This window comes from Oncorhynchus gorbuscha, linkage group LG23, assembly GCF_021184085.1.
Source record: "Oncorhynchus gorbuscha isolate QuinsamMale2020 ecotype Even-year linkage group LG23, OgorEven_v1.0, whole genome shotgun sequence".
NCBI lineage: Eukaryota > Metazoa > Chordata > Actinopteri > Salmoniformes > Salmonidae > Oncorhynchus > Oncorhynchus gorbuscha.
Window position 1 is genome coordinate 64,634,844 of NC_060195.1, and position 22,980 is coordinate 64,657,823.

Here is a 22,980-nt window from a genome sequence, read left to right on the forward strand (position 1 = left end):
AGAGGCCTTTGAATTTCCAACATTTTTAACCTGTTGAGTGTAGGGGGCAGTATTTTGATGTTTGGATGAAAACATACCCAAATGAAACTGCCTATTTCTCAGGCCCAGAATATGCATATAATTGTCAGATTAGGATAAACACTCAAGTTTCCAAAACTTTCTAAATATTGTCTGAGTATAACAGAACTGATATTGCAGGCGAAAACCTGAGTAAAATCCAACAAGGAAGTGCCGAAGACAAATCTCCCAGTTCCATTGCATGCCTTCCCTCCATTTTAAAGGGATATCAACCAGATTCCTTTCCCTATGGCTTCCATATGGTGTGAACAGTCTTTAGACATAGTTTCAGGCTTTTATTCTGAAAAAGTATCGAGAAGGATCACATCGCATCAGTGGATGGCTTGGAGCAGACTCTCTCTCCCCTATTGAAAAAGCTATGATCCGGTTGAAATATTGATTATTTATTGTAAAAACAAGGCTTGATTATAAAAACGTTTGACATGTTTCAACGTACTTTACAGATACTATTTGGAATTTTCGTCTGCCCCATCATGACCACTCGAGCCTGTGGATTTCTGAACATAACGTGCCAACCAAATTGAGGTATTTTGGATATAAAAATAATCTTTATGGAACAAAAGGAAAATTTATTGTGTAACTGGGAGTCTCGTGAGTGCAAATATCCGAAGATCAAAGGTAAGCAATACATTTTATTGCTTTTCTGACCAATCTACTTTGCTGCTAGCTGTTTAATGTTTTGTCTGCTGAGAGAGAGATGTGCTAACATAAATGCTTGGATAGCTTTTGCCGTAAAGCTTTTTGAAATCTGACATGCCAGGTGGATTAACAAGCTAAGCTGTGTTTTGCTATATTGCACTTGTGATTTAATGAAAATTTTATTTAGTAATTTAATTTGAATTTGGCGCTCTGCAATTGAGCGGATGTTGACGAAAATTATCCCGCTAACGGGATGGGTGCGCCAAGAAGTTAAAATGCATCCTTCCTTACTTGAATCACTGATCAATTTGCGATTGGATAAATTAAACGTTTCCAATGCCAACAAGAGCCTGGGGACTGTAGCCTGGTGAAACCAGACTGAAAGCTACAGGTACCGTTGTTCAACAAACAGGGGAAAGGTCTGGATTTGTTGCTAACCGTAACCTCTTATTGGATTGAAGGGCCTGTTCAGGCTGTCTCCCATGCTTCCCCTCACATCCATCTGTAATCATAACAAGACATGGTCAGAGGTGGGACACAAAGTCAAATCAGAGACTGTTGGAAGGGCTGATCCATCTGTATTGTGGTGATTAGGTGGCGGCATGCACATTACATTTGCACGAATAGCAATATAATTTCAACAAGAAAAAAAAAACATCCTCCCACTGTCAACTGCGTTTATTTTCAGCAAACTTAACATGTGTAAATATTTGTATGAACATAAGATTCAACAACGGACATAAATTGAACAAGTTCCACAGACATGTGACTAACAAATGGAATAATGTGTCCCTGTTAGTGTCTTAATGACCGTTCCACGGGTGCATGTTCATTAATTGAACAAGCATGGGAAACCGTCTTTAAACCCTTTACAATGAAGATCTGTGAAGTTATTTGGATTTTTAAGAATTATCTTTGAAAGACAGGGTCCTGAAAAAAGGGACTTTACTTTTTTTGCTGAATTTAGTAGAGAAGGAGAAGACATGACTCTCTACAAAGTGACAAATGTCATGCTAACTAAATGGTACAGATAAGGACAACTCACTGGCTAGATGAAGACCAGCATGTTCAGCGGCTCTCCTGGCTAGAGAGGACTTCTGCCACTGTGACGAAAACATGTAAACACTAAAAAAAATTGCATCTGTAGAAAGCACTATTATAAGTATACCTCAGTAGCCTAACGAGGAAAACACAAGGATAGGTAAAAGCTGAAAGGAAAACATCTATGAGGAATCCATCCAGTTTTTTCCCCTCATCAGTACAGATGAAGAAAATTGCAGGAATAGACTATGGAGATGCTACTACACCCATAGAAAAACTATTCAGTCAATCAATGTAGGTACTCACAATGAACTTCAGGACTCCTTGGAGGCTGGGGAATCTGAGGTAGGAGATGTATCCCTTGTCTTTGCCGCTGTCCAGGTCAGTGGTGTAGATCTGCTTGATCCCAGCTCCTCGGATCAGAGGGACACACTCATCACACGGACACTTAGTCACAAACAGCATGGTGTTCTCCTCCTCGCGGATCTCGTCACTCCTAGAAACGACAGTCAATCACATGTATTTACGTCATAAATCCTCATGCCCAGCTAATAATTCCTGCCCCCTGGTCCGACTTCTCGGACGTACCTCCTTGCTTCCTCTCCTTGCATCCTCTCCTCTCTGCCATCTCCGCTGACCTGTAAGGACTGGACAGGTCGAGAGCAAATATACCCATGTACACATTCCACTTTATTTCCTTCATGTACAGATGTAGAATCTTAATTTCTGCAATGCAAGAAATGTAAAATGTGTAAGTGTATTTAAGGTTTAAAAAGGCTTCTGAAGTTTGCCAATTCCATTTTAAAAAATGTCAATACCTTACGAAAAATGTATCAAAACTTACAAAAATGTCCATTAATTATAATCCACATTTCCTGTTGCTGCAATTAAGCTCCTACATCCGTACCCTGTTCTCTCATATCAGTGGAGATGAAGGGTGGATATAAGGAGAGGAAGTCACTTAGGAGTATTGAGATGGAGCCCATGTCTTCCCTCTCCTCCTGACCTGAAGGTGAGTGCGTTCTGCTCAGTGTGGATGATGTAGCGGTACTTCCTCCTCTGGCGGTCCTGCTGTTTGGTGTCCATCTGGGGGTACTGTCCGTACTCTGAGCCCACTGGGTAGGCGTTGTACCCACAACCCACCAGGTACAGTCGCCCCGTGCCATCACAACCACCCTAAAACAGATGAGCACAGAACACAGGGAATGTGTTATTCATTATTCACATTGAAATCTTTGTTACCAGCCTTTCCACTTTATTTTTGCCATTATATTACAGAGAAAAAAATACAGAATATTAATGCATAGTTATGAGCTTAGAAAATACAATAATGGTTTACTCACCGATTTCCCTTCTGCCCAAATGACAGCACCAACCCCAACCTTAGGGTCCTCTGGAATAGCAACAAACAAGTAACAGTCAGACACGTTCCATCTGTTTAAACCTTCAGACAGGTTGAACCACCCATCGCAGCTTGTCCTGTTAGCCTTAAAACATGAACATATAATTCAAAAAATAAAATGTTCATTTCTTGAGTGATCGGCTGACCAACCAATCAGAGAACTACTTTTCATAGCTGCTGTCGCTAACCACTAATGAAACTAGAATGTCTTTTGGGATACTTTCTGTTCATCGGACACCCGATACACCACCCCCCCCCAGGGCAACACATCTCTCCAACAAATGTGCAGTCAAACATGGGACGTTATGTCATAACAATAGTCTCGTCATAACAATAGTCTTCTCTCCTGCATTTTTTTTTTTATTACTTGGAACTCCTTTATGTGATTCCCCACAAAATGTGGTGACATGTCACCTTTAAAAAATGAGTTCCTAGTTTGAATGAGTAATCTGGCTAATATATAGACTACTCAACAGATATTTCAGATACCTGTTCTGTAGGCCAACAGTCTGGCCTGTACGATGCAGTGTCTGGCAATCTCCTGGGACACTCCCTGAGGCTGGGGCTGCTCAGAGGTTGTAGGCTGGGAGTCCTTCTTGTAGAATCCATGCTGGAGAAGAGGCACACTAGCAGCTACTGAGGCCAACCAGCTCCCTCATGTTCTGACGCAGGTTGGAGAAGTACGGCTCCGTGCAGAAGTTCTCCAGACCTGTAGCAAGACAGTGTCAAATCCTCATCTATAAACAGTATGTTTACCATTCATTTAACAGGATCTACACAACAGATGGCGTGGCACATGGCCTCTTGAGCAAAGGAGATCCTCAAACCTACCCATCTTGAGTTAGCCAATATAGCCCAAATACAGCTAGCCGGTGAACAAAAGCTAGCTAACAAGTATGGTTGAATGATTGTACTACGGACCTATTTGGGTGAGAATGTCACGGTGGCACTGTTCGTGTGACATTAGGAACTCTTTGGAGAAAGTGTCCAGGTTCCGTCTCCTCTGCTTCCTGTAGAAGTTCCCAGTGTCCAATTCGGGGTCGTCCCCCGACACCCTCTCCATGAAGTCCCACCCCCTGGAGGTCTCCTCCACAAACTGCTGCAGGCCAGGGGTCACAGGCTGCACCACCACACTGATGTGGGGCCGGCTGTTGGACTTCAGATTCTCGGACGCAATGGCGTCCCGCATGGCCTCCTGGGAAATGGAGTCCGTCCCATTAGGCCTGACCGCTAGCAGACCCATCTCAGGGTCACCAGGCCAGAAGGAGATGCGGCTCACCCCAGCTGGAGATGACAGGCAAGAGACAAGACTTTACAAGTGATCTCTCTGTGTGATATATATCTCTATCTCCTCACCATTGATAAGCATCTTGAGGCAGGTAGCGCAGGGTCTCCTAGAGAAGTAGAGGTCTGAGGCAGCCAGCCTGGGCCCGTGTCTGATCACAGCTACCTGCCCCACGTGGAGCTCTGGACCGGAGCAGTGGAGACCCACCACCCTCTGGTCCCGAACCACCACCAGGCCTGTACCCCGCGTCTGACACACAGAAACAGACAGGAGATAAGGGAGAAAAGTGATGATGCATATCATATAATTGATGATGCTCAATATGGTAATTTATTGCATGTTATCTATAAAAATCTAATTAAAAAATTGACACATACACCTGATAGGTGCAGTGAAATGTGTTGTTCTACAGGGTCAGCCATAGTAGTACAGCGCCCCTGGAGAAAATTAGGATTAAGTGCCTTGCTCAAGGGCACATCAACAGATTATTCACCTTGTTGGCTCAGGTATTCAAACTCGCGACCTTGGGGTTACTGGCCCAACGTTCTAACAACAATATGTAATGGCCGCTACACAGTGCCATCGGAAAGTATTAAGACCCCTTGACTTTTTCCACATCACAGCCTTATTCTAAAATAGTTTTTTAAATAAATGTTCTTAATCAATCTACACACAATACCCCATGAAGATAAAGCAAAAGCAGGTTTTTAGAAATGTTTGCAAATGTATTAAAAATAAAAAACTGAAATATCACATTTACATAAGTTTTCAGACCTTTGTAGAAGCACCTTTGACAGCAATTACAGCCTCAGGTATTCTTGGGTATGACGCTACAAGCTTGGCACACCTGTATTTGGGGAGTTTCTCACATTCTTCTCTGCAGATCAACTGTTCACCGTAGGGATGGTGCCAGGTTTCAACCAGACGTGATGCTTTGCATTCAGGCCAAATAATTCAGTCTTGGTTTTATCAGACCAGAAAATCTTGTTTCTCATGGTCTGAGAGTCCTTTAGGTGCCTTTCGGCAAACTCCAAGTGGGCTGTCATGTGCCTTTTACTGAGGAATGGCTTCCGCCTGGCCACTCTACCATAAAGGCATGATTGATGGAGTGCTGATGAGATGGTGATGAGATGCTTGTCCTTCTGGAAGGTTCTCCCATCTCCACAGAGGAACTCTGGAGCTCTGCCAGAGTGACCATCGGGTTCTTGATCACCTCCCTGGCCAATGCCCTTATACCCCAATTGTTCAGTTTGGCTGAGCGGCCAGCTCTAGGAAGATTCTTGGTGATTCCCAACTTCTCCCATTTAAGAATGGGGCGGCAGGTTAGAGCGTTGGACTAGTAACCGAAAGGTCACAAGATCGAATCCAGCTGACAAGGTAAAAAAAATATATAATTCTGCCCCTGAACAAGGCAGTTAACCCACTGTTCCTAGGCCATCATTGAGAATAAGAATTTGTTCTTAACTGACTTGCCTAGTTAAATAAAGGTAATATATATATATATTAAAGAATGATGGAGGCCACTGTGTTCTTGGGGACCTTTAATGCTGCAGAAATGTTTTGGTACCCTTCCACAGATCTGTGCCTCGACACAATCCTGTCTCTGAGCTCTATGGACAATTCCTTTGACCTCATGTCTTGGTTTTTGCTCTGACATGCACGGTCAACTGTGGGACCTTATATAGACAGGTGTGTACTTTTCCAAATCATGTCCAATCAATTGAATTTACCACAGGTAGATTCCAATCAAGTTGTAGAAACATCTCAAGGATGATCAATGGAAACAGGATGCACCTGAGCTCAATTTCAAGTCTCATAGCAAAGGGTCTGAATACTTATGTAAATCAGGCATGTTTTTAATTTTTTTTAAATACATTTGCAAATATTCTTAGCCTGTTTTCACTTTGTTATTATGGGGTATTGTGTGTAGATTGATGAGGGGAAAGGCTGTAACAACAAAATGTGGAAAGGGGGAAGGGGTCTAAATATATTCTGAATGCACTGTGGGTCAAACTTACAAAGTCATTCTGGTTTATGTCTTCTGGTACCTCCTTGGGGAAAAGTTCCATCCATAAACTCAGCAGGGTGAAGAGGTTAAACTTGGACAGCCTGGGTCCATGACCTAAAAACACACCATAGAAAAACAGGATTACAAACAGGGAAGGCAAGTGAGTTTTTTGTCCACTAGATCTTTGCTGCTCCCAAGTGATAACACATTGAGCACAAATAAATTATTTAGGTTAAAGCAAACGTTGGGCAGACATTTGCTTCCTCTTCCCATTGCAACTCTGGAGCACTGACATAGAATGTGAAACTGTTGGCCAGTACATTTCTCTTCAAAACATTTACGTTACTCTGGCATTCATAGGGGAGAACAACCAAACGGATGCTTGATCCAGCAACACTACTATTACAGAGCAAGCCCAGCTTACCTGTCCGGTGCCATAATGCTCAAGAACTTTTTGCAGAACCAGTCACATGATCCTTGGAACGTCACTACCCCGAAACCGATGCCATTTAAGTTTCAACTTCAATGGGGTGACAAAATTGTTACAAAAAAAAAAAATAGGACCGGTTGTATTTATTTATGGGCTCTATTTCTATTTAATGGTTTTGATGATTAATTTCAGAAATTCTGACATAGATAAAGATGTAGTATATTTAATTCAACTGCTAATAATACTAGGTAAATTTCATATTCACAAATGGTCTAGTTCAAAACCTAACTTTTTTCACTTTATAAATTAGTTTAAACAACATGCCACTACTTTAACTAAAATGAAAAACAATATGATTTGTTTGTTTAGGATTCCTGGCAATGTAAATAGTTTGTTTGTATGCTTGTTTGCATGTGACTATTCCTCTTTTGTTTGTTGGTATTTGTTAATTAAAATAAAAACATCTTGAATGGGGTGACGTCAGACAGTTGATGATCACGTTTGAACGTTTCTCGACAGTTACTAGGTAGGTTACAGACGTGTGGGTTCAAACTAATAAAAGCCTAGACGGTGACACAATTACGTCTTTATTTTTAGTATGCTTCAAAGCTCATTATTCCGTGTGAGTAGCAATATTAGATCGAACAGTAAAAACATTCGCAGGATTCTCTGTCAAGCTGTCAACGCAGTAGTCTCACCTTGTACTTTGGTGTCCGTTTGTGTGCTGGCTTCCCTTACATCGCGATATCCTTTACAGTTGCATGAAGCGGCACAGGTTGGTTTCAAATATTGGTTCGACTGTACAGTATCCGTCGTTGCCATTCAATTAATTGAATGTAAAATGTAGCAAACGTCACCAGTCAAGGCAAATACGTATGATGAATTGATGCTGTAGGTTTCTGAACAGCGAAGCTTGGCTTCTTCCTATATCTTCTGACGTAGAACAAATAGGCGGAGCTTGTCTTTCACCCAACACCCAGAACTGTCAAACGCAGTGTTTGTTATAAATGTTCTGCATTCTTGGTTTACATTTACATTTAAGCCATTTAGCAGACGCTCTTATCCAGAGCGACTTACAAATTGGTTCATTCACCTTATGACATCCAGTGGAACAGTCACTTTACAATAGTGCATCTAAATCTTAAAAGGGGGGGGGGGGGTGAGAGGGTTTACTTATCCTATTCTAGGTATTCCTTAAAGAGGTGGGGTTTCAGGTGTCTCCGGAAGGTGGTGTCTCCGGAAGGTGGTTGCAATTAAAAAACAATTGTCAGATTATATCTGCATTCCATTATGTCATTTCATTCATGATGTGATAATCTTAAGCAATAAGGCCCGTGGAGGCGTGGTATATGGCCAATATACCATGGCTAAGGGCTGTTCTTAGGCACAACGAAATGCCTGGACACAGCCCTTAGCCGTGGTACATTGGCCATACATCACAAACCCCTGAGATTCCTTATTGCTATTATAAACTGGTTACCAACGTAATTAAAGCAGTAAAAATAAATGTTTTGTCATACCCGTGGAATAGGGTATGATATACCATGGCTGTCAGCCAATCAGCATTCAGGGCTTGACCCTCCCAGTTTATAATAAAGAATGGTGTTCATTAGGCTACTGTCTCTAGGATGTAAATGATTAAAGAATGTATGTGATGGCCTCTAGATGGCAGCATAAGGACATGTTTGTAATTATCTGTCATTGCTCATATGAATGTTCAAATCAAAAATATATGAAGTCATTTCTAATGCATCATCCAGCATTGTATACAATAATGTAGTGGTTGCATCTCATAACTTGCAGGTCAATAAACATGTTGAATTGTGGCACCAATAGCAACTGTTTCCATCCTAATTAATTGTAAATATTACAAAATAAATGTAATTTGAAAAATAAACATAAGCAACAAATTATTTCTGAAAAAATAATCTAAGAATACAAAGCGTTGAATTTCAATTTCAGTACAAACACTCGCTTCAAAGTAAATTAGAATGTAGTAATGAACGTTAAACCATTAAAACAATATTCAAAGCAGCAGAATGATTGGAAATGCTTGGGTGGAGGGGGGGTAATCTCAACCAAAGGAATGTAATAAGTAATAGTACAAAATGTAGATGATATCTATTTTTGTAAGAATAAAAAAGTTCACACAGAGTAACAAGTTGTATATGGTCCAAATGTGTTGTTTTCTGTCTGGTAAAAGACCTGAAGAGTTGAAAACCAACTTCCTGCTCATTGTTGCATTGCATCACCATGTTCATCTCAAGTCTCGAGAATGAACGTGCCTGAATGAATAAATGACAAGCTCTGCTCTACTTGTCAGTACACAGCATATTACAAGTCATATTGAAACTGTCATTTTCTCAAAACATCCACAGGCTCTGAACCATAAACCCTGTCAAATATATTTCTGACCAGCTACATCAAACCCTTCAACAGTAGAGCAAAGTACACAACTTTGATGCAAAAAAATATATAATAAAAATCTGCAAATCGGGGGAGGGGGGGTTGGACTGCCAATCACCTGCCACCAGACATTGTCAGGCATGTAACAGTGTCCATCTAAAGCTAGATCTATGGTCCTCCAATTAAACTGATGCTAAATGAGCAGTCTGATGCCGTTTAGCAGGTTTGTAAACATGCAGTGACAGACAATGAACTTTGATGTCACTGTTTTGACTGGTAAAGGAACTTCCTCCCCACAGTGCCACCTGTCCGCGTGGAATATTAGGTGCACAGGCAGGGACTGGCTTTGGCTTCTTTGGCTGTGTAACTGGAGGTGAGCCATAGTCACCAGATGAACACGCCAGACATTGTCTCAATGGATGGCAATTTAGAGATCCGGTTCAAGCTAGCCATTTCCATGTTCATACCATTTCTTTCTTTGTCCTTTCTACCATGGCCAAGTAGTGTCAAGCCAAACCAGTTCATGCCAGCCCTTTCCTCGTCCTTCCTTCGGGGCTGGTTAGTGGTCAGTCAGTTTTTGAAGGCCCCACAGCGGCTGGCTCTGCAGATGAACTCTTTGAGCATGTTGCCATCGATCTGCCAGAAGGCTGCAGTCTGGGTCACCGCTGTCAGGTGGTTCACACAGAACTTGAAGCAGAACTCCTCCAGGTCCTACAGGGAAGCGATCACATCCAGTCAGTCACAGTATGAACACGGGTACAGTATACAGCAGGTCAACAACAAGCGTCCCAAAACCGGCCCCCCAAGTGATGTTTTTGGGCCCCCCTTAGTTTTGGGTCAGAAAAAACTAAAGTCACCAGGAATTCAGGAAAAAAAAACAGTTTAACGTAAGGTAATCAATGTATCTTGATTCTTTTCAAATAAAATATATTTTGGGACTTAGTTGTATCCAATTTGTAGAGTACAACTTATTATAATTATGTTCCAGCACCCCAAACATCCGCTACGCATCAAAAAACGTCCCGCAGCTGAATATAGTTCCCTAGCCCTGGTATACAGTACCTAAATATGTATAAGATGGAATACGAAGTCATCTGACTAATATGTCCATAATGACACGGCTAACATCTCTCGTAGAAGGTAGCCTCAAGAAGCTTGTGGTAACCAGTAAGCATCTGAGCGGTTAACTCTTAGCAGTGACACTGTCACAGTGGGTCTCACCTCAGCGTCGTATCGCACGGCGGCAGAGAGCAGAGAGAAGGCGTTCTCCACGGTGATGCCTCTCTTGATGATGTGTTGACACAGACGTTTCAGACGGTTCTCACAGTAGGATGTGGCCAGGTCCAACAGGCCTGAAACAGAGACATAGTTCATACACACAGCGGCTTTCCTATGGATGGACTTTAACTCAATAAAGTCATTTGTTTTGAGTCTGGGGCCCCGTATGGATCCTATACAGGATTCCTGCTTCAGTCCAACTCACCGATGGCGTCCTCTGGGGGCAGGTCTACGTCGTCAGTGTAGAGGAACTCCAAGAAGGAGCGGTAGACGGGGTAGGAGAACTGGTCGATCTCAATCACCTCCTTCATGTCCTCTGTCCAGTGGGACTGGAACATGGAGCGGAAGTGTTCACACCTGACAGAAACAATGATGGACACATGTTGTCGTGTTACGTCTAGAGACAGGTTTTATTGTACCTGGTTGGTCCTATTGGAAAGGCTAAAACTAGAAAAGCTACATTACTTAAAATAAAAATGTGTGCGTGCGCTTGCTTCAGCAGTTTAAAAATATACATTTTTTTTTTTTTAACAAACATTTACATACCGGATCTTGAGCACAGCCTTGTGTACGTGGATGTATTTCCCGTCCACACTGAACTTGAGGTCGGCCGTCTCAGGGCTGTCGAACTCTTTCCTCAGAGACTGGGCCACAGTCAGGAAGTCATCATGCTCTACGACAGAACACAATGCCTTAGCTGGGAATCATGGTGTGTGTGTGTATGTGAGAGAGAGAGGGTTATCCTAGACCCTTGGTTAGGGGAACCTCTTAAGATATCAGAAAAAAGAAAAAAAACACATTATAACCAAGTTACATACTGCACCTTTAAATAACATTTAATAAATGATGAAATTAACTCACCCATGGAGAGTAGCCTCCACATGACAGACGGCGTAGAGAAGCAGGCGAAGACATCGTCAGTGCAGGAGAAGTGTGTGAGGTGTGGCAGCACGATGGACTGACCCCTACACTGGCCCCACATGTACACCTGGCCGCTCTGGGTCTTACAGGCAGATGTGTGTGTGGAGTGGCACGCCGCGATCTCCACTATCCTGCTGGGGGGGGGGAGTGTGTTACACACACACATTCTACCAAGTAACGGTACTCTCCTGTGTCTTTTGACTGCAAAAATAAATTATGTGATTCTTGAGTGCATTGTTTCTTTACACGTCTTCCTACTCTGTGCCACACCTCTTCAGTGTTTTTCCTTGTCCTTTTGCTGCCTATGGCGGGCCTCTCTCCTTTAAGATGAAGACAGGAAAAACAAAAAGAGAAGGAAGAATGACGGGACACTGCTGAAGTCGCTGGTGGTCCATGAATTTAACTAGATGGGATATACACTATATGTGCTAAAGTATCTGGACACCCCTTTGAATTAGTTGACTTGGCCATTTCAGCCACACCTGTTGCTGACAGGTGTATAAAAATCGAGCATACAGCCACGCAATCTCCATAGACAAACACTGGCAGTAGAATGGCTTTACTGAAGAGCTCTGTGACTTTCAACCTTGGCACTGTCATAGGACGCCACCTTTCCAACAAGTCTGTTTGTCAAATTTCTGCACTGCTAGAGCTGCCCAAGTCAACTGTAAGTGCTGTTATTATTGTGAAGTGGAAACATCTAGGAGCAACAACGGCTCAGCCGCGAAGCGGTAGGCCACACAAGCTCACAGAACTCGACTGCCGAGTGCTGAAGCGTGTAGTGCGTAAAAATAATCTGTCCTAGGTTGCAACACTCACTACAGAGTTCCAAACTGCCACTGGAAGCAACATCAGCACAATAACTGTTCATCAGGAGCTTCATGAAATGGGTTTCCATGGCCGAACAGCCACACACAAGCATAAGATCACCATGCGCAATGCCATGCGCGTCAGCTGGAGCGTCAATTAACGTAGCAGTTTAGGAGTATTAGGTTAGGGTTAGCTAAAATATTATACTTTGACGTCAATTTGACAAACTGTATCCTGTCTAGCCATGACCGTATTCCCATGGACATAGAAGGTTGCTGGTTTTATTGTGCCCTCTGTCTTATAGCTTGATCTCAAGGCCAAGCCTGAGGCTCATTCAAGAGTGTTTTGACATGTTACACAACGTTCAGAGATAGAATAAACATGACAAATGCCCACGATCTATTCCCGAATTAAATCCCAATAACTGGTTAGGCATGTTTCCAGTGAAAAGTTCATGCCTGTCAAGTGTCAAAACCATCTGTACCCCAGCCCACAACATAATGGCCCCCTCTCTCCCCTCCATTCTAGATTTGCGTCATTGTGACAGGGACAATGTAAACTCAGAGACAGATTATTCCAGAACTGGTGTGTGAGCCAATGTTTGGACTATGCAGTGTTACCGTATGGACCCACACTGGATGGAACACAACAGAGAACACGAAGAGAAAAGAGAACTAACCAAGGGTCTCTGAAAGATGACAGTTTCAACTGGGGTTTTTAGTGGGCAGTAGCAGCCACCAGAGTTACATCTCAATCATGTGAGTGTGTTCTCTCCCTTACCTCTCCTTCTCAGCCATGATGTGTACAGGACTGAGCTGGTTGCTCTTGTTGCCAGTACCCAGCTGTCCATAGGTGTTAGCCCCCCAGGCATACAGCAGGCCCTCGTCTGTTAAAGCCAGGGAGTGGGCATAGCCTGACACGATCTAGAAGACAAGTCCTAAAGGGTTTTACACAGTGGGAGTGGACAGCAACAAGGCTCTGGGCTCAGTTCTGTTTTGTATTAGTTTGAGTTGAAGTAGACATGAGTAGACAATTCAGATAGAGAAATACAGGTGGTAGTAGTGTACACTACTGTCCAGTCTTACCTCTAGTACACAGAGACCCTGGAGGGCTGCCAGGCGACAGGGGGTCAGCTGGTTACCGTTGTTGCCCACTCCCAGCTGGCCATTCCCATTGTAGCCCCAGCCAAACACCTGCAACACACACAGGCCACGGTAGTCAGCAATATCTTCCTTTATGTAGATGTTGCTATATAGCATTTTGCTTTGACTTTCTCTGGACTGGAAGGAACTATCCAATATAAACCCATCCTTCCCAAGGGCTTGGTCTCTCACCTCCCCATTGTCGAGCACAGCCATGGAGGAGGTCTGTCCACAAGCGATGCCAATCACCACTTTACCCTGCAGGCAGTTGGTTACCCTGCGGGGGGTTGGCTGGTTGGCTGTGGCACCTGAGCCCACCTGGCCACAGTTGTTGTAACCCCACGCAAACACCTAGCAGATACCATCATATACACACCGACTGTCAACACTATACACATTGTGATCCTAGGTAACCATGATATTAGGTCATGTTGTAACTATCCCTTTGCAGTGCTGAGTAACATATTTCAACACATCCAAGATAAGACCTAAATATCTACTTTTGGAAATCATTAATAATTTCTACATTAACTTCAATCGTGTGTGAGACCAGGCCAGTGGGCCTGGGTTAGATGCAGCCAGCCTGGATACAGTGAACTGAGATAATACCTTCCTAACCTGCTGCTGGGACAGACATAAACCACTTAAGAGACAGACAGCCAAGACAAGTGACCACTGATAAGCTCTGGTTAGAAACTTGAACCAGAAAGGGTTCCATCGTCCACTCCACACACTGACAGGCTACACACAACCTCCAATACTCCACTCATGTTCATCAACAGTGTTTTATTCTCTTAAACATCATGTACCTAGCAGTAGTACTGTAGCAGTAACATTAAGACACTGACATCTTGAAACGGGCTTATTTCAGGGTTACAAGTGCATGTAAAAGGACTTCCCCTCTTCCCCTGTAAAAGTATTTCCCCTCACCTCTCCATCGTGTGTCAGGGCCAGAGAGTGATGGGACCCACAGGCCACTTGTGTTATTTTCTTGTTCTGCAGGTTGGTTGAAACCAGGATGGGTGACACCCCCTGGTTGGTGGTCCCGTTGCCCAGCTGGCTGTATCCATTGTGCCCCCAGGCAAACAACTCTCCCCCTGAGAAACAAACGCACCAAAGTAACAGCTATTTAAGCTGCACAATTATATTATGACAATTACACTGGCTTTCGGTAAAGTTCTAGTAACATGCCAACGTTGCCATTTGGTGGTGATAAAAAAAGGTAAGGAAAGTGGGCACCATACCTTCTGTGGCCAGTAAGACGTGTGGTCCACTGCCATAGCTGAGACTGACCACCTTCTTGCCTTGGAGGAAGTCTAGTTTCTTAGGGACCATGGTGCTCTGACTGTCTCCCGTCCCCAGACAGTTACTGCAGTTCAGCCCAAACACCAACACCTACAGGGAGATCAGAGACAAAGATGAAGAGGAGAAGGCAGGGAGAGGATGCCATTACATGTAATTATATTTATTTAACCAAGAAACTCCACTCAGTAACCATTTCCACTGCTTTCCAGAGTGTTCTCTACTACATAAAAACGATAAAGTTTTTCTATATAATCGAGACGCCCCCAGTCTCACCTCATCGTCCTGGGTGATGTAGATGGCTTCGTTGGCCGAGGTTCCGAAGACACAGGCCAGCCTGATGCGGGAGACCTCCTGAGCCCCCAGCAGGGTGAAGAGGGGCCACTTCCCCACATCCACCATGGCTGGGTACCTCACTCTGGCTCTCCACTTTGGGGGGATCGGGGTGAGGACGGGGGGCACAGGGGAAGGAGATGCAGGGGCTGTGAGGCCACCACTGTCCCCGCTAACACTGTTACAAGACAACCATCAAAGACAGACACAAACAAAACACTGTGTCTTAGTCTAAAACTCAGGGTGAGGCACCCTGGTTTCAATGAAGGTATTCATAAATATGTTAATAAATTGCTCAAAGGAGTAAATTAGACGTGACTTCAGGACTTTATAATGCCATCTCTGGATGCTCACGGTGATATCGACATGGTTTTAAATAGTATTGGGCCATACAGACAACATGCAGATGGAGATGGAATTGGAATAGAGATGGAACTTTATATGGCAAACGTTCCCATCCAGATCTTTCAACTGTCTCATACAGTTGGTTAAATAAATGGATGACTAGCTAGGTAGCTAACTACGTAAGTACTGCAGAGCCAACGCATCTCTGGCCAGGCACTCTGTTGACCATTGGGATTACAGTCGTGAATCTCAGCCACAACAGATGCGGCATCCATTAGCCTCCTAGCTGGCTAACAGTAGTTAGCTTACCTTCTGCCAGGTAGCAAACGAGCTTGCGACATGGTAACGGTCACCTAACAGTGACTGGTCAAGCTAGCGATTCACTACGTTGAAGGCTGCACCCATGGCAGTCTCCCTTTGCTGTTTACAGTTCGCTGGCTATTTACAAAGCAAGCTAGCCTAGCACCTAGCTGGATAGATTCAGCGCTGACTAATAGCTAGCAAGCTGTAATGTTACTGTACCTAAAGCATCGCTCCATATCATCAAGAAAACTGAGGAGAAACAAGAAAGACACATTTAACCACTCGACTATTAATTAACCTACCTCAAGTAAATATGATTTGAAAGCACGATTACCAGAATAAAGCTGTCACTTCGTTGTTGTCGTCGCTGATGTAAGGGTACCAAACGTACCAGGCAGCCGCTTTGAGTTTAGCGATAGTTTTGCGCTCGAGCCCCGTCCAAATCCTTGGTCCAGATGGACACTAAGACCTCATGGGCTGAAAGAAGGTGCGCTTGGTTTAGGTCATCGGCGGACAGAGTCCACGGTTGAGAAGATTTTAGGACACATGCGCCTAGCCTGGGTGCCAGTCTATTGTTCTCTTGCCAACTCCGAACGCAAGAAATGGGAATTAAGAATAGCCGTTTTCAGCCCGCTGGTGTTTAAACTTTTTTTTTTAAACATAGGCCCAATTAAAATAATAAAAACATACTTTCCTCCCTTGCGGTAATAATCACCCCACTGCTTTCACCAATCAAACCATAGATCTGCGCAATGAGTGAGGATGCATTTTGAGTATAGAGAAACTGAGAAAGCCAGTTGGTACAGCCTCTAAAAGAAGAATGTGAAAAGACTGGTTCTCATGTGACCATGTTTCTATTCTGAAACGCAAACTCAAGTTTTATTCGCAAGTGGGCACACCTGACGGTTTCACGCCTACTCCCAGACAAAAATACAAAAACTATTTCAAATCGAGAAGAGCCACTGGTTGCACATATCACCGAATCTCATTTTGTTGATGTAAATCAGAGACTACAGAGGAAGACCCAGCAAACTAACATTGTTCAGCAGCAGAGGTGGGACTGCCGTACTTCCTCTTTACCTTCTACCTCAGACCCTGCTTTGCCTAGCCAAGTGCGTCTGTCATGGGGCTGCTTCTATCCAAGAGGGACATCAAGAGGACTCCCACGGTTGTTCTGATGGGCCTGGGCTCATCTGGGAAGTCCACCCTGCTCTTCAGGCTCAAGACAGGGTTGGTGATGGATACTTCCCCCACCGTGGGCTTCAACGTGGTGACCCTGGATCTGAACAAGAAAACGGCCTTGACAGTGTGGGATGTGGGCGGACAGGGGGAGATGAGGGTCAACTGGAGGTGAGTTGTTGGTTCTGTGCTATTCTATTTCTGTTTTAGCCCAGTACTACTAACACATTTCATTCCACTAATCATAATGCCAGTTATTAGACTGAACAAAAAATATAAACAACAATTAACACTTTTACGGAGTCACAGTAAATCAGTCAATTGAATTAAATAGGCCCTAATCTATGGATTTCACATGACTAGGCAGGGGTGTGGGCCTGCGAGGGCATAGGCCCATCCACTGGGGAGCCAGGCCCAGCCAATCAGAAGGAAAAAAAATCCCTGCACAAAAGGGCTTCATTACAGACAGTTTCATCTACTGTCTGGGTGGCTGGTCTCAGACAATCCCGCAGGTGAAGCCTTATGTGGAGGTCCTGGGCTGGCGGGGTTATACATGGTCTGCAGTTGGTAGGTCAGTTGTACGCAATTTCTCTAAAACAACGTTGGAGGCAGCTTATGGTAGAGAAATGAACATTCAATACTCTGGCAACAGCTCTGGTGGGCATTTATGCAGTTAGCTTGCCAATTTCATGCTCCCTCAACTTGACATCTGTGGAATTTTGTGACAACTGCACATTTTAGTGGCATTATTGTCCCCAGCACAAGGTACACCAGTGTAATGATCATGCTGTTTAATCAGCTTTTTGATATGTCACACCTGTCAGCTGGATGGATTATCTTGGCAAAGAAGAAATGCTCACTAACAGGGGTGTAAACAAATTTGTGCAAAAAATTTGAGATGAGGCTTTTTGTGCGTCTAGAAAATATATGGGATCTTATATTTCAGCTCATGAAACATGGGACCAACACTACATGTTGAGTTTATATTTTTGTTCAGTGTAGTTTAATCAGGTGTGACAGTTAAAAGTCTAGAACAAATAAATGCACATTCTGTCTCCGGTCTCATGATCAGGTTGGTAGAGTACTGGAATAGAATAACCTTTTATCCTCAACTAATGACTTGCTGAAATAGCAATATCATTAGCTAGACACTACCCTAGTTCTATAATTGGCAGGTACTACCTGGAGGGCTGTAAGGCTGTGGTGTTCGTGGTGGACAGTAGTGACCGGGCCAGTATAGGGGATGCTCAGAAGGCTCTGAAGAATGTTCTGTCCGACATCAACATGAAGGGAATACCTCTGATGGTGCTGGCTAACAAGAAGGACCTCCCCAACACCATGAACATCAGAGAGGTGTCCAACCAGCTGGAGCTGCCCAGCTACAAAGACCGAGCCTGGCAGATCCAGGCATGCAGCGGCCTGAAGGGAATGGGGCTCCAGCAAGCCTTCCTCTCTGTGGCCAAACTCATCAAGAAGAGCTGAGAGGAGACACTTCAGTGGAGATATCACTGTGTGAGAGACACTTGACAAGTCGGAGATACTGACCATATAGTGCACTACCTTAAAATAGAACAATAAAGTAACTCAGAAGTAGTGCACTATAAAGGGAATAGGGTGCCATTTGAAATGCAGATTATAACCAAACAATGATTGTGGAAGAGCCAGGATTCTCAATCCAATTATGAACTAAGCACAGGATCCATTAGGGCATTTTGATTGTGCAATTAAAATGCTTGAGATTTAACACTTAACATCACAGCAGTTAAATGTGCCTGCTAAGGGAGACTGGAGAGTATTGTTACACTTTGGAGATGTGGGGAAAGATAGCTAGGGAAACTAATATTTTTGTTTGCAGATACATCACTATTTATATTAATGATAAACTAATAAAACATGTTAAACCTAATGTAAATGTCTGTCTGCTAAATGGCATTATAATTTTTGTGTAGCCAGACCTTTCTGTGTAGTGGGCGTGCCAATGCCTATGTACATACAAAATGTCTATTGCTGCTTCTTCGGGGCTTGGTAGGAGAGGTGAAGTCGTTTGAGTGACAACCATGATTGTCACAGCAGCAGTCCAGGCACCACCACCCACACCCCATTGAAGAAGACCAGGTAGATCCATAAGTAGAGCCAGTGGTCTGATTTGAGGTTGGGGCTGCCTGCCAGCCAGTCTGGACAGAAGGTCACCCAGCCTCCGTACAACTCACACACACACAACGTGATCTGGACAAAGTGCCTGAAAACAAACAGACAAGGAGACTATTCACCCGGAGGGTCAGACTGTGCAACAACAAGACAAGCTAAAAACACATGTTGACCGTTGAGATTCAAAACAAACAATGACAAATTTACTTAGGCTGATAACCAACTTGCGCCCAGGCTATATTTCCTGTGTATAGTGCATTAGGAAAGTATTCAGACCCCTTGACTTTTTCCACATTTTGTTACATTAAAGCAACATTCTAAAATTGATTAAATGGGGGGAGTTCTCAGCAATCTACACACAATACCCAATAATGACAAAGCAAAAACAGGTTTGACATTTTTGCAAATGTATTAACAATAATTGAAATATCACATTTACATAAGTATTCAGACACTATACTGAGTACTTTGAAGCACCTTTGGTAGCGATTACAGCCTTGAGTCTTCTTGGATATGCTACAAGCTTGGCACACCTGTTTTTCTCACATTCTTCTCTGCAGATCCTCTCAAGATCTGTCAGGTTGGATGGGGAGCGTCACTGCACAGCTATTTTCAGAACTCTCCAGAGATGTTTGATCGGGTTCAAGTCCGGGCTTTGGCTGGGCCTCAAGGAAGTCCAGAGACTTGTCCCGAAGCCACTCCTGCATTGTCTTGGCTGTGTGCTTAGGGTGGTTGTCCCCTGATTGCTCAGTTTGGACGGGCGGCCAGCTCTAGGAAGAGTCTTAGTGGTTCCAAACTTCTTCCATTTAAGAATGATGGAGGCCACTGTGTTCTTGGCAAACTTCAATGCTGCAGAAAATGTTTGGTACCCTTCCCCAGATCTGTCACCATGACACAATCCTGTCTCAGAGCTCTTCGGACAATTCCTTTGACCTCATGGCTTGGTTTTTGCTCTGACATGCACTGCCAACTGTGGGACCTTATAGACAGGTGTGTGCCTTTCCAAATCATGCCCAATCTATTGAATTTACCACAGGTGGACTCCAATCAAGTTGTAGAAACATCAAGGATGATCAATGGAAACAGGATGCCCTCAGAGCTAAATTGAGTCTCATAGCAAAAAATCCTTACGTAAATAAGGTTTCTTTTTATATTTAATAAATGTTTTAAAAATGTTAACCTGTTTTTGCTTTGTCATTATGGGTATTGTTTGTAGATTGAGGGGAAAACAGTATTTAATCAATTTCAGAATAAGGCTGTAACAAAAGGGGTCTGAATACTTTCCAAATGCATCTATGTATATGGTAATGAGTCATTCAACACATCACATGCTGAAGACAGACCCTATAAAAATGTCAATTGTGACTTGCTAATGGGATGTAAACACTCGCTCTGGATAAGAGCGTCTGCTAAATGACTTAAATGTAAATGTAATGTAATGTAAATGTTTATGTAATGGGACAATTCTAAATATAATAATTAGTGTTCTCTATAAAGAAATACCAATATAGAAATGAATGGCATAAAGCATGAGAAAAGCCTGACAATGAAGCATATTTAGTACCAGTGTTCCTACCTGTAGTATGTGTCCTTGACGATGGCATAGACAAGCACCAGCGCCAGGATGCCATCCAGGACGACCGTCAGCAGCTCCAAGGAGACGATGGTGGGGTCAGAGTGGAGCCAGCGCTCATCTGCCTTTCCATACTCCTTCCCTACATGGACAGGATATCTGTTAGAGCAGTATCTCAATATATTCCCGGGGGACCCCAGGGCCAGAGGGTGCATGTTTTTGTTCTACTCCAGCACTAACAGTGATTGATACTCCATTTCTGTATATTATTCATTTTAACACTATGTCCACTAGATGTCTCCCCACAACCAGGCTCCAAAGCACATCTCACACACGCACCATTTGTTAATTGAATTTATATTTTGCATGATAAAAAAAAAAGTTCAATACACAGTACTATGAATTATTTTGTTATTTTACATTGCACAGGTAGCCTACTTAAAGTTCAGCAAAAATATTGTCTGAAGTCACTTGTTGGAACCGTGGCAACATGTACACCAAGCCTTCTTACTCACATCACACACTCACCAAGGTAATGTGAACAATTGTGTGGTAGAAAAGCCACACGAGCACCCATCTATCAGTTCCAGAGCATTTTCCTCCCCATATCTGTGCGAGGATGTAACCCACGACGAACTGAGTGGCGCAGGCCAGCAGAGAATAAACCGTCACGGGAGTAAAGAGAGATTGGACTTCTTTAAACGCCGCTGATACCATTTTTCACAGAAAACTCGACTCAAACCATGCAAATTACTCTTTGAACTTGCAACTATTGTCTCGTCCATAAAGCTAGATAGAGGACTCATCTTTGTATCTGACATTAGTGTATGCCTGCCCTGCCGATGCTGTCAATCTCAATTTTGAAGTAGTACATTTTCTTCTTCATGATTGGCTGATCCATCCTGTTGACCCGGTTGGACATGACGCTAACAGAGTCACCAAGCAGGACCATTCAATGAAGTTGGAAGTCCCACCCAGTTGACTTCATTACAATGGTGGAAGCCCTCAATGGCACTTCCCATTCTAATACACTGCTCAAAAAAATAAAGGAAACACTTAAACAACACAATGTAACTCTAAGTCAATCACACTTCTGTGAAATCAAACTGTCCACTTAGGAAGCAACACTGATTGACATTAAATGTCACATGCTGTTGTGCAAATGGAATAGACAACAGGTGGAAATTATAGGCAATTAGCAAGACACCCCCAATAAAGGAGTGGTTCTGACCACTTCTCGGTTCCTATGCTTCCTGGCTGATGTTTTGGTCACTTTTGAATGCTGGTGGTGCTTTCACTCTAGTGGTAGCATGAGACGCAGTCTACAACCCACACATGTGGCTCAGGTAGTGCAGCTCATCCAGGATAGAACATCAATGCGAGCTGTGGCAAGAAGGTTTGCTGTGTCTGTCAGCGTAGTGTCCAGAGCATGGAGGCGCTACCAGGAGACAGGCCAGTACATCAGGAGACGTGGAGGAGGCCGTAGGAGGGCAACAGCCCAGCAGCAGGACCGCTACCTCCACCTTTGTGCAAGGAGGAGCAGGAGGAGCACTGCCAGAGCCCTGAAAAATGACCTCCAGCAGGCCACAAATGTGCATGTGTCTGCTCAAACGATCAGAAACAGACTCCATGAGGGTGGTATGAGGGCCCGACGTCCACAGGTGAGGGTTGTGCTTACAGCCCAACACCGTGCAGGACGTTTGGCATTTGCCAGAGAACACCAAAATGGGCAAATTCGCCAATGGCGCCCTGTGCTCTTCACAGATGAAAGCAGGTTCACTGAGCACGTGACAGAGTCTGGAGACGCTGTGGAGAACGTTCTGCTGCATGCAACATCCTCCAGCATGACCGGTTTGGCGGTGGGTCAGTCATGGTGTGGGGTGGCATTTCTTTGGGGGGCCGCACAGCCCTCCATGTGCTCGCCAGAGGTAGCCTGACTGCCATTAGGTACAGAGATGAGATCCTCAGACCCCTATGCTGGTGCGGTTGGCCCTGGGTTCCTCCTAATGCAAGACCTCATGTGGCTGGAGTGTGTCAGCAGTTCCTGCAAGAGGAAGGCATTGATGCTATGGACTGGCCCGCCCGTTCCCCAGACCTGAATCCAATTGAGCACATCTGGTACATCATGTCTCGCTCCATCCACCAACGCCACGTTGCACAACAGACTGTCATCAGGAGCATGCCCAGGTGTTGTAGGGAAGTCATACAGGCACGTGGAGGCCACACACTACTGAGCCTAATTTTGACTTGTTTTAAGGACATTACATCAAAGTTGGATCAGTCTGTAGTGTGGTTTTCCACTTTAATTTTGAGTGTGACTCCAAATCCAGACCTCCATGGGTTGATACATTTGATTT

At 43.9% G+C, this 22,980-nt stretch overlaps 3 protein-coding genes and 1 pseudogene across 8 annotated transcripts; 1 reads left to right on the plus strand and 3 right to left on the minus strand.

The window, feature by feature from the left end:
- Positions 1 to 659: 659 nt before the first annotated feature.
- On the minus strand, positions 660 to 8,326 carry LOC124011074 (cytidine and dCMP deaminase domain-containing protein 1-like). The gene is given in 11 exon segments (XM_046324061.1): positions 660 to 1,219; positions 1,763 to 1,820; positions 2,065 to 2,254; positions 2,765 to 2,934; positions 3,102 to 3,151; positions 3,650 to 3,807; positions 3,809 to 3,869; positions 4,082 to 4,444; positions 4,517 to 4,694; positions 6,464 to 6,567; positions 7,582 to 8,326. Coding segments are annotated over 11 exon segments (1,557 nt in total). The 5' UTR covers positions 7,706 to 8,326; the 3' UTR covers positions 660 to 1,118.
- A 7-nt stretch (positions 8,327 to 8,333) lies between these two features.
- rcbtb1 (regulator of chromosome condensation (RCC1) and BTB (POZ) domain containing protein 1) lies at positions 8,334 to 17,079 on the minus strand. Of its 6 annotated transcripts, none has more exons than XM_046324056.1 (13): positions 16,058 to 17,079; positions 15,943 to 15,972; positions 15,019 to 15,253; positions 14,685 to 14,835; positions 14,371 to 14,537; positions 13,633 to 13,791; positions 13,384 to 13,491; positions 13,079 to 13,221; positions 11,429 to 11,619; positions 11,114 to 11,240; positions 10,773 to 10,924; positions 10,511 to 10,641; positions 8,334 to 10,000 (listed from the first exon to the last, which is right to left on the minus strand). In XM_046324056.1, the coding sequence occupies exons 2-13, from the start codon at positions 15,957 to 15,959 to the stop codon at positions 9,860 to 9,862; spliced, it is 1,722 nt and encodes a 573-aa protein (XP_046180012.1). In that variant the 5' UTR covers positions 15,960 to 15,972; positions 16,058 to 17,079; the 3' UTR covers positions 8,334 to 9,859. The 6 variants fall into 6 exon arrangements, with proteins under 6 accessions (XP_046180012.1, XP_046180011.1, XP_046180016.1 ...); XM_046324055.1 differs by having other exon boundaries at positions 11,429 to 11,622; positions 16,058 to 17,077; XM_046324060.1 differs by lacking the exon at positions 13,633 to 13,791 and having other exon boundaries at positions 11,429 to 11,622.
- On the plus strand, positions 15,938 to 18,802 carry arl11 (ADP-ribosylation factor-like 11). The gene is made up of 2 exons (XM_046324062.1): positions 15,938 to 17,073; positions 18,078 to 18,802. The coding sequence occupies exons 1-2, from the start codon at positions 16,847 to 16,849 to the stop codon at positions 18,382 to 18,384; spliced, it is 534 nt and encodes a 177-aa protein (XP_046180018.1). The 5' UTR covers positions 15,938 to 16,846; the 3' UTR covers positions 18,385 to 18,802.
- A 101-nt stretch (positions 18,803 to 18,903) lies between these two features.
- LOC124010713 lies at positions 18,904 to 21,340 on the minus strand (annotated as a pseudogene).
- Positions 21,341 to 22,980: the final 1,640 nt, after the last annotated feature.

What these genes read in the sequence shown, in the direction of transcription:
- arl11 (XM_046324062.1), top strand. Translation starts at nt 16,847, where the DNA reads ATGGGGCTGCTTCTATCCAAGAGGGACATCAAGAGGACTCCCACGGTT. An exon ending in GAGATGAGGGTCAACTGGAG is followed by an intron (nt 17,074 to 18,077) that starts GTGAGTTGTTGG and finishes TATAATTGGCAG; the next exon opens with GTACTACCTGGAGGGCTGTA.
- rcbtb1 (XM_046324055.1), bottom strand. An exon ending in GTGGAGGCTACTCTCCATGG is followed by an intron (nt 11,241 to 11,428) that starts GTGAGTTAATTT and finishes GTTCTGTCGTAG; the next exon opens with AGCATGATGACTTCCTGACT. An exon ending in GCCCCCAGAGGACGCCATCG is followed by an intron (nt 10,642 to 10,772) that starts GTGAGTTGGACT and finishes TCTCTGTTTCAG; the next exon opens with GCCTGTTGGACCTGGCCACA.